The 10,933-nt window shown below is 56.3% G+C and overlaps 2 protein-coding genes across 2 annotated transcripts in view; one reads left to right on the top strand and one right to left on the bottom strand.

Moving 5' to 3' along the window:
* MACROD1 (mono-ADP ribosylhydrolase 1) overlaps positions 1-10,933 on the bottom strand; it is a 175,433-nt gene that overhangs the window by 121,637 nt on the left and 42,863 nt on the right. The gene's annotated exons all lie outside the window — the stretch shown is intronic.
* Positions 783-3,716, top strand: FLRT1 (fibronectin leucine rich transmembrane protein 1). The gene has a single exon (XM_004383797.2). It carries the CDS (start codon positions 826-828, stop codon positions 2,848-2,850), a length of 2,025 nt encoding a protein of 674 aa, XP_004383854.1. The 5' UTR covers positions 783-825; the 3' UTR covers positions 2,851-3,716.

Raw genomic sequence — 10,933 nt, 5'->3', positions numbered from 1 at the left:
ACACAACAGAGAGTCCCTGATGGAGGAGAAAAGTGGGATGCAGAACTCAAATTCTAGTAAAAAGACCAGACTTAACGGTTTGACTGAGACTGGAGGGACCCCGGAAGACATGACCCCCAGACTCTCTGTTAGCCCAAAACTAAAACCTTTCCCGAGGCCAACTCTTCAGACAAAGATTAGACTGGACAATGGGACATAAAATGATACTCGTGAAGAGTGTGCTTCTTAGCTCAAGTAGATAGAGGAGACTAAATGGGCAGCTCCTGTCTGGAGGTGAGATGAGAAGGCAGAGAGGGTCAGGAGCTGGTTGAATGGACATGGGAAATCGCGTGGAAAGGAGGAGCGTGCTGTCACAGTATAGGGAGAGCAACTAGGGTGACAACAATATATGCATAAATTTTTGTATAAGAGACTAACGTGAATGGTAAACTTTCACTTAAAGCACAACAATAAAACAAAACAAAAAAACCTCACTAAGCTAGCCTCTCCCGAGGCTCCCAGTCACACTCCAGGAGAGCCGTGACACCGCGTACATCTAATTACTGAGCACCGTCTTTGCCCTTGGTAAGATTTAGCATTAGCCAGGCCAATTACCTGTGACATAAACTTGGCATGACGAGGGCTGCAGTGTGTGTGCCTCATGGTTTGACCTCTGCCTTGCAGGGACCAACAGCGGTGAGCTGGCAGCAGGCAGGTGGGCGCCACAACTTGCTTCCAGGGCAAGCACCTCGGCTGGTGTCACTGTCCCCCTCTCATGTGTCTTGTGCTCCTTGCAGGTGTGGAGGACCCAGGTGAGGTGGGGTCAGGCTCCTCCAGCAGTCCACCATGGTGGTGGCACACCCCGCCACCACTGCCACCACCACACCCACCTCCACCGTCACGGCCACCGTCGTGATGACCACAGCCACCATGGACCTCCGGGACTGGCTGTTCCTCTGCTACGGGCTCATCGCCTTCCTGACGGAGGTCATTGACAGCACCACCTGCCCCTCAGTGTGTCGCTGCGACAATAGCTTCATCTACTGCAATGACCGGGGGCTCACCTCCATCCCCGCTGACATCCCCGACGACGCCACCACCCTCTACCTGCAGAACAACCAGATCAACAATGCCGGCATCCCCCAGGACCTCAAGACCAAGGTTAACGTGCAGGTCATCTACCTGTACGAGAACGACCTGGACGAGTTCCCCATCAACCTGCCACGCTCCCTGCGGGAGCTGCATCTGCAAGACAACAACGTGCGCACCATCGCCAGAGACTCACTGGCCCGCATCCCGCTGCTGGAGAAGCTGCACCTGGATGACAACTCCGTGTCCACCGTCAGCATAGAGGAGGATGCCTTCGCTGACAGCAAGCATCTCAAGCTGCTCTTCCTGAGCCGCAACCACCTGAGCAGCATCCCCTCGGGGCTGCCCCACACACTGGAGGAACTGCGCCTGGATGACAACCGCATCTCCACCATCCCGCTGCACGCCTTCAAGGGCCTCAACGGCCTGCGGCGCCTGGTGCTGGACGGCAACCTGCTGGCCAACCAGCGCATCGCCGACGACACCTTCAGCCGCCTGCAGAACCTCACTGAGCTCTCACTGGTGCGCAACTCGCTGGCCGCGCCACCCCTCAACCTGCCCAGTGCCCACCTGCAGAAGCTCTACCTGCAGGACAACGCCATCAGCCACATCCCCTACAACACACTGGCCAGGATGCGGGAGCTGGAGCGGCTGGACCTGTCCAACAACAACCTTACCACCCTGCCCCGCGGCCTGTTCGACGACCTGGAGAACCTGGCCCAGTTGCTGCTCCGTAACAACCCGTGGTTCTGCGGCTGTAACCTCATGTGGCTGCGGGACTGGGTGAAAGCACGGGCGGCCATGGTCAACGTGCGGGGCCTTATGTGCCAGGGCCCCGAGAAGGTCCGGGGCATGGCCATCAAGGATATCACCAGCGAGATGGACGAGTGCTTCGAGACGGGGGCACAGGGCGGCTCAGCCCACGCCGCCGCCAAAACCACAGCCAGCAACCATGCCTCAGCCACAACGCCCCAGGGCTCCCTGTTCACCCTCAAGGCCAAGAGGCCAGGGCTGCGCCTCCCCGATTCCAACATCGACTACCCCATGGCCACCGGCGACAGCGCCAAGGCCCTGGTCATCCACGTGAAGCCCCTGACCGCGGACTCCATCCGCATCACGTGGAAGTCCACGCTCCCTGCCTCCTCCTTCCGGCTCAGCTGGCTGCGCCTGGGCCACAGTCCAGCCGTGGGCTCCATCACGGAGACCCTGGTGCAGGGGGACAAGACAGAGTACCTGCTGACGGCCCTGGAACCCAAGTCCACCTACATCATCTGCATGGTCACCATGGAGACCGGCAACACCTACGCGGCCGATGAGACACCCGTGTGTGCCAAGGCGGAGACAGCCGACAGCTATGGCCCCACCACCACACTCAACCAGGAGCAGAATGCAGACTCCATGGCGGGCCTGCCCCTGGCAGGCATCATCGGTGGCGCCGTGGCAATTGTGTTCCTCTTCCTAGTCCTGGGGACCATCTGCTGGTATGTGCACCGGACCGGTGAGCTGTTGAGCCGGGAGAGGGCCTATAACCCGGGCAGCCGGAAAAAGGACGACTATATGGAGTCGGGGACCAAGAAGGATAACTCCATCCTGGAAATTCGAGGTCCTGGGCTACAGATGCTGCCCATCAACCCGTACCATGCCAAAGAAGAGTACGTGGTACACACCATCTTTCCCTCCAACGGCAGCAGCCTCTGCAAGGGCACGCACACCATCGGCTATGGCACCACGCGGGGCTACCGGGACGGCGGCATCCCCGACATAGACTATTCCTACACATGATGCCCGCCCCACCCAGGCCGCCCCTGCCCCGGCTCCTGGCGCCCTGCCCACCCCGGCTTGGCAGCGTGGCTTTGCCCAGCCTGCTGCGATCCAAGAGAGCAAGGAAAAGAAATTCCCCAGGTGACTTTCCCAGCACAAAGCAAAGTTTGGGGAGGGCTGACGATTTTATAGAAAACAATAATGGGGGAATTTTTTTTTTTTTTTAAAGAATAGAAGGCAGGAGGGGGATTCGAGGTTGCCGAAGACATAATTTATACAGAATGATGCCAGCTGGGGAGGGAAGGACTAAAAATAAAATGGCAGGAAGGGTTGGGCTGTTTTTTTTTTTTTCCCTGAAGTGGAAAGATACTACCTGTACAACCACTGTGTTCGGGGCCGTCACAAAAGAACCATCAGAGAAAGGCAGTCGACACCCGAGGCCCCCACACAGCTCTCTTGCTGGCGGCTGCTCCTGATGGAAGGTTTTCAGCCTCCTCACAAAGGCGAGAGGGAAGAAAAGATCTTTTGCTATGGAGATATTGTCCTGAAATCTCTTTCCCAGTTCCTTGCATACCATTTCCCTTACAGATTTGCAGAAAGATTGTGTCTTTCACTGCATTCTCTGAACAATTATGTAGTCGGTTAAAAAAACAAAAACAACTTTTTTCTTTTCTATACTGAAAACCTCTTCAGTTCCACGCACCACACTCTGCAGAAGCCCCGACGGAAGCTGTCGCTTTCCCTGCCGCTCGGAGGTGCAGCTCTCTACCCGTCTGTCTCTTACGTCGTGCATCTAAATACAGAGGGGTAGATAGAGCCACATATACGGTCCTTACAGTACTTCTTGGGTCAGTTCTTACAATTCCCTGAGACAACAGAATCTTGAAAACGTTGCTTTCTCCTAGAAATAACCGAGTAAGTAGACAAAGTATGTTGGGAACCGGAGCGGGACAGAGGGAGGAGACTCGGTCTCCTGGGGATATTGCTGTTCCCAGAGGCTAAGGCATGTCTATCCAGGTGGATGGCTTAAGGAGGGGCTGGGCAAGGGGCACTTTCAGTTTGATCCTATCTCAGGTTGGCCAGAGCTGGGCCGCTCTCCTTTCTGGTACAGAGAAAAGCTTTTCTAACTGCCAGTGTCCCCCGATCTCTCCCACCCACAGATGCAATCACCTCAACAGCTACTTTACTTCCTGATCGATTACTATGTGCTCTGTGCTTCCTCCCGGGACGGGTAATCGGTACAGGGATGAGGTTTTTATATCAGCTGATTAGACCTAATGGTTTCCATGGCTGCTGAAACAAAGCCCAGAAAAAGACAGGAAAATTCTCAGAAAAGCCCTGGCAGACAGCACCCCCAGAATGCAGAAAACTCAGCTGTGCCCATCCCTGGAACTCTGCTCTCTGGGAGACAGAATACACACTGGTGTCTTTCTAAAAATGCCAGCCTCAAAAAGGGTAGTGACCGGGACCTTCAGAAGAGTTAAGATTTTACTTCCTCCCTCTGGAATCAATGTTGCCGCCATTTATCAGCTGACAGTGCAGTTCGGTGAGCCATGAGATTAAAACGATGATCAAATAATGACAGCGGATCTGGCAAGAAGAGAGGCGCGGTGCCCGGGGGTCTGATATATCCTGCGTCCCAGCACTCGGGGAACGCAGGTCACCGTCTGTCAACATGCCACTTGTCCTGCGCCTGGGACACGCTGTATCAAAGAAGAGCAAGACGCTGCTTCTGATGGTAGCATTTTCAGAAGGCCTCGCTGCTCTGACAAAAGGCAAAGGCAGGAAGAGGAGTCTGCGCAGCCGTCCCAGGGCTGCCATTATGTGCCCGGGGGCCGGCCGCTTCTCGGACGTAAAAAGATCCAGCAGGGCCCTTTGGTGAAGAGGCGAGGGTTGACAGAAACGGACACAACAGCTGCATGCGAGGAGGTGGAGCAGAGGCGAAGGCTCCCCACCCCGAGCCCCGCTGGCCAGAGGGATCAGCTCACCAAACAGGAATCCCTACCACCAATCCCCAGGAAAGGCCGAGGGGCCTTTCATTCCACATTAGACCTTTCTTTCTCATACAGCGAGATCAGGAGAGAAATTTCCCCAAGCCTTAATTTCACGGCTGTAAAAAGCCAGCCCCACTCTGGACTGGAGCGCCCCAGATGCAGGCCTGTTCCTGGCAGCTCCGGGGAGGAGCAGAGGGCCCACGGGGAGCATCTGAGAGGACAGGTGCATAGGGGTGAGGTGTTGGCCAGGGGATGGAAGTCCAAGGTCCCCTCCCTTGGGGGCCCCGCTCCTGCTTTCTGCCAGGGTACTGGGAAGACCATCCCCCAAGTCTTGGCATTTGCAACATGGCGCTACCAACATGCCTGGTCCCCCAATTTCTCTCTACCCCCCCCTTCTCCTTTCCCCACCCCAGGTAGGAGGTGAGATCATCCCATGGGAGGCCAAGAAGGCAGTTAGGGGACAACCATGAGGGCTGCAGGGAAGGCCCCTACTTGGCCTGGGAGGACAGTGGGACCTGGTGCAGACAGCAGGCAGGGCTGAGAGTCTGCTGCACCCAGCTACCCGCTCTGAGCCCATGCTGGGGTGATGAACTTCCTCCCCATGGCACAGAGCAGGCCAGGCCCGCAGGAACTCTGCCACCCACCCCCAGGAGAGCCCAGGCCTGAGGGTGCCCACCAGACCCTCCGCCTGGCTTTGCACGGAGGAGGCTCAGGCAGAGGCTCACCCCATCTTACAGTGGCTGGAGCACCCACACAGAGCACCCTGCCCTGATGATGGCAGACATACCACCCAGCCAGGACCCTGGCCCTTCCAATGACCCTGCCGGAGGCCCGGGATCCCACCCCGCAAACCAGCTTTCTCATCTTTTCTGCCCTTTCGCATCCCGGACATCTTCCAAGTATCCTTTCTGAGAGCCAGCCCCAACTGTTGGCTGAGTCACAGGTCCCCAAAGCAGAAAGGGGGCCTGAAGCCAGGTCCACTCTGAACCCTGTCACCTCCTGGTTCAACTGCTCTGAGATGGTCACATATCAGAATCAGACAGAATGATGTTTCCTGGTGTCCAGCCCCCCTCAACACAGAGAAGCAGGGTGCAGGGGGCTAAAGATAACCCCCAGAACCTTCCTAACATCTCCCTCTGTGCATGGTGACACTTCCGAAGGAGAGCCCGCTCCTGACCTAGCCCACCCAGCCAGAACCACCTCACTGGCCTCAGGGTTGATGAGTATATCTTGTGGCATTTAAGGCAGGTTTAAAGTTAAGGGGGGAGAAAAGCCGATGACACTTCTTTGGTTAAGTGGTTTACCCTTTGTGGTAATTAGGTGTAGTGATTGGAATCTCTTTCCTATTACATGGCAATTTTCCTTTAAATTTGCCCTAAAAAAAAAAAAAAAAGAGGCAGGAGAGGAGGGAGCAGGACCCGGCATGTCATTTGCATTTTGCGAATGAAGCCTCTTGTAAGCTCAGCTCAGGCATGGGGCCCAACGTATGGAATGCTTAAGCGATTACTAAGAATAAAATCTATTAATTAGTCATACTCAATTCCGTAGACATGACGTGCATCAAAAGCTCTTCTTCCCTCTTTTCCTTCCTCCTTCTGCAGCCTGCTGTGGAAGCCTCCAACTTCTCTCAATTGGCTCCGACTTCCTGGACCACCTCCATGTTAACATGGCGGCCAGGCCCTCCCCTACCCGGGGCAAAGAGGCCCAGTTTGGGAGCTGGAGTTGGGGCATCAGCTCCTTCCTGCTCTGGGTGACAATGGCTGGGGAGGTGGCGGTGGCTGGGAGGGGCCCAGCCTGGCCCACCCGAAGCCCACCCCTGCCTTATACCTCTTCTCCCTCCAGGGACACAGGGCACTGGCCCTAGGCCACCTCCTCCTGCCCCAGGGGTTCACTGGTCAGGGAGGGTGACTCCAGAGAGGCACAGGGAAAGCGTGTTTTGCAAATCCACGACCTCTATTTCCCCTTCTGTAAATTGAGGGGAAGGCTAGAGAGGGGTCTAGTTTCACCCAGGAGAGTTGGGTGCTCCAGAGGCTAAGTAGGGGCCCCTCCACCGACCCCTTCCTACCCCATGCCCCCCACAGATTCTGGAAGGCTCTAGCTGGTTCAAGGCAGATGGTCCAGAGCAGGGGGGACAGGCCAGGTGAGGGATCTCTGAAGGCTGACTGGGGCCCGGAGAAGAAGACAGTCCCAGGACTGCTTCTGACAGCCTCCCTCCTTCTCCAGCTGTGGTGCACAGCCCAGGAGCCAGGAGAGGCCAGGAAGGAGCAAAAGTCTGAGAACACTCAGGACAACCCCCACCACCACCAAATGGCAGTTGAAGTCCCAAAGCCAACCCACTCAAGAAATCTGCTTCATGGTGAACGTGCCAGGGAGGAGGACGGGGCTTCTGAGCCTCACACTTATGAAAAATACAACAAGGAAGATTGGATGCGGCAGACAGGGAGAGGCGGAGCCGGGAAGGCAAAGCCAGGAGGGACCTGGGGGCCTGCTGGAAAGAGGGGGCCGTCAAGGCTGCAGTAGCCTGGGCCCCCCAGGCCAGACCACGCTCTCTGGGCCAGACCGTGGCCAGGGCAGCTGTGGGCGTCCTACATCCCCTCCCCACACTGAAGTCAGAGCAGGTGACGGGCACTGATGCCTGGCACTGGCCTGGAGCCAGGGTGAGCGCTAACAAGCAATTCACAGCCCTGCCGCTCCAGCACAGGCCTTCCAGAGCACGGAGATGAGGCCGTTTTTTTTCCTTAAAGAGGGATAAAAAGGCTCAAAAATGCAAATCATTACCGTTTACAACCAAGCGAGTCTGCTAAATTGATTAGGAGAGATTAAACTCCTTGGAGGTGAAGGAAAGGGAGATTTTTCGAGTTTTATGAATCTGCCCTGAGCGGCTGTGGGCAAAGCAAGGATTTTCCGGGGCCTGGCTCAAGGGCTGTCCCTGCTCAGCTGACGTGAGCTAGGGGTTTCTGAGGGCGGACACTGTGTGGGCCGAGCGCTGGGGGAGACACCAGGTTTAACACAGGCCTGGGCTCCACACTCTAGGAGTCCCTGCATGGTGCAAACAGTTAAGCTACTAACTGAAATGTTGGCCGTTCAAACCTACTGAGAGGCACCTTGGAAGAAAGGCCTGGCGATCTGCTTCCAAAAGGTCACAGCCTTGAAAATCCTATGGCGTGCAGTTCTACTCTGAAACACATGGGGTCACTGTAAGTTGGAATCGACTTGATGGCAGCTGGTTTGGGGTTCCACATTCCGCCCTTGTCCTCTAGATTCCATCTGCCTTTGGGGGTGAAAATTGAGTTTTGGCCAGGGGAAGTGGCCTGTCCAATCACTTAGAGTGTGGGACTCTAAAGCTACAAGCTTTTCCGTTTCCTTTCTGTTCCAGGGTGGGTCTGTCTCTGATCCACTCCCTAGGATGAGTGACAAGGCAAGTGGGGAAACTAGAGATCAGGGAAGAGAAACTCAGGCCCAGCAAAGAAAGCAGGCAGTGAGCTCCCTGTCACTGGAGCATTTGAGGACATGATGGGGACATGGCAGATACTCTGCTTAAGCCAAGACTAGTTCTTTGACTAGAAGACCCTGGTTCCCACCCTTGCTCTATCATCCCCTAGAGCCCTGTAAGGAAGCAGAAATGGAGAGATGTTAACTATGCTGCTCAAAATGACCAGTGTCTCCCTGAAAATCCTGAGTCAAGGCCACTCAGCCCCATCAGACAGCTGCTTATGCCACCAGAGATGCTGCAAAATTCCGATCCTCAGTGTCCAAAAGGCACTAGGAGAGGCAGTGCAGACCGGAGCCGCCTAAGCTTGAGTCAGAACTCAGCATGGGGCAGGTAGGTGACCCACTCCTGCGGCAGCGTGGGGCTACTGCCTCCCTGGGCCTGTTCGCAGGACTGCGAGGCCCCCTCCCTGCCTCCAGTCACCAGCGTTTCCCCAACTCCACAGTCAACCTGCCCATCTCACTGTGGCTCCATCCATCCATCCTGGCCAGGTTGACGGCTGCCTGGGGCAATTCTCACTCTGCCTCTTTAAGCATTTACCACTCCTTTTGAAATGTTCCAAGCAGTTGCCTGAAATACCCACACTGGCTTCTTTAAAAAAACTCACATGAAGATTCCCTTTGCTCTTTATCCCTCCTCCCTTTTCTGTACTCCCCCCACCCCCTGCTTTTTTATCATATTGTTTTTCTCTGGTTCCAGAAATTCCATGATGGCTGGGCCACGACCCAGTCCCACCTCTCATTATAAAATGTGATTTGCAGGTGGCCCAGGGACCCATTTGCCATAATGGGCAGACCCCACCTGCCTCCTACCTTTTTCTGCACATCCCCTGGAGACACCATGTAGAGGCAGATGTTCAGCCTAGTGGGGTGGTTCCTGCTTCTGGTCCCTCTGGAGAGCCGAGGGGGCCCTGGGAGACCCTGGTACTGCCCCTCACCCATTATTACTGAAATGCCCCCCTTGTGCCCAGGAGGGAAGTGGGGGCATATTGAGGGCATGGGGTGCCCTGTGGGTGGGCTGACCCATCCCCCACTTATAACACAGCCAGGCCCTGTGGCACTGCAGGCATCGCAGCGGGCACAGTGCCCTGGCCCCTGTGCTTCCCCACACCCCGAAGCCAGAGGCCAAGCCCTGGGAGCTCCTACAGAAAGGTCTCTACTGCCATCGCCCCTAAATCTCTTTCCCAGCCGTCAGCTCAGATGGCTGCTCTGAAGGATGCCAGATCCCCACACTCCTCCTCTGTGGGGTCCTTCCCTCGCCCCCCAGGCCCAGTGGTTCCCTGAGGCCCAGCACAGTGCCTGGCACACTGGGGCGTGAAGAGTTTCTTCTCCAGCAGCTGAGAGAGGCCGCCCTGCTCCTCTCACTCCCTCGCTCTCCCATCTGCCCTCTGCCCACCCAAGCAGGCACAAAAGGCCCTGATACCTGTGTTGGCACCAGCCTCTCCTCTCCTCCTGGCACCTACCCTGCTGGAGGCCTGGCACAGTGAGGGCCCATCTCCGCAGCTCTTCCTCTCCAAAGCATTTTGCTCTCTCCCCCTTGGATCTGCCCCATCACCAGCTGTGAGCCTCATGGGGAAATCCAGCCACTCAGCAACATCCGGCTGGTGGCCTGGGTGACTCGGTTTCCCTTCCTCCATCTCAGGCAGTGACCAGGAGGGCACAAAAAGGTTGTCAGAACTGGAGAAGGGCACATGAAGGCACTGCAAGAGACTGAAGACCCAGGTGACACCCACCACCTCTCCTGACGCTCCCACTGAGACGCCCCCGTCCTGAGCCACCCACCTGGAGGAAGTGGCCAAGATTTGTCCTAAAGATGAGGGAAGCAAACACAACGTGAACCGACAATCAAAGCCACAGCGGGCACAGGGTTGCCATGGCCCGTCTCCCTGGAGCATCTCCCACCCGCCCGGTGTAGGGACACATTTGCAGAGCGTCCAGAGAGCACCCCCACCTCTACTACGCTTGTTTTCTAACAGCTCTGGGTATGTAGGCGGAATGCACACCCAAAACCCTGAAATGAGCCTTCAATTTTTCTCCCCGCCTGGCACAGCCACCTGCCAGCAGGCCGGCCGCCTCAGCTGACAGCCCACCCTGCCTGTGGGGCCGGTGCCAGGCTGTGGCGCGAGGGAGGGTCCTTTGGACCAGAACCTCAGTGCCTTCCAGCCCATAAAGAGATGCCAGGAGCCAGGGAAAGGCAGCCGTATGGCCTAGCATCTGAGGTTTGTCAGCTGAGAGTGAGAGAAAGGGGGAGAGACAGGGCGTGGAAGGTTGAGGGAGGCTATGGGGTTGCAAACACGCGCTCTAGCCAGAAAGATGGTGCTGTTGTGTGATTCTGCTGGCTGGAGCGGCCACTCACTATGAATGTCACCAGGCAGGTGTGAACAGGGAGGCAATGGAAAAAAGTAAACGAAAAGAAGCCCCACGCATACGCACTGCAGAGTGAATGTTTCAAGAGCCAGCAATTCCCTTTCCTAATGTTAAGAGGCGATCTGTATCTCTTTTGATATTGTAAAGCATTCTAGGGTAAGGCGGCGCTGTGTTCAGTATAATCCCATTCCCGGTGGTCTGAGGAAGAGGAGAAGGCCAGGGTGGCTCTCTGCTACAGCTGGCGTCGTGAGGAG

Source organism: Trichechus manatus, unplaced genomic scaffold (assembly GCF_000243295.1).
Source record: "Trichechus manatus latirostris isolate Lorelei unplaced genomic scaffold, TriManLat1.0 scaffold00113, whole genome shotgun sequence".
NCBI classification, from domain to species: domain Eukaryota; kingdom Metazoa; phylum Chordata; class Mammalia; order Sirenia; family Trichechidae; genus Trichechus; species Trichechus manatus.
The sequence above is the reverse complement of the archived record's forward strand: the minus strand, read 5'-3'. Positions and strand labels throughout refer to the sequence as shown.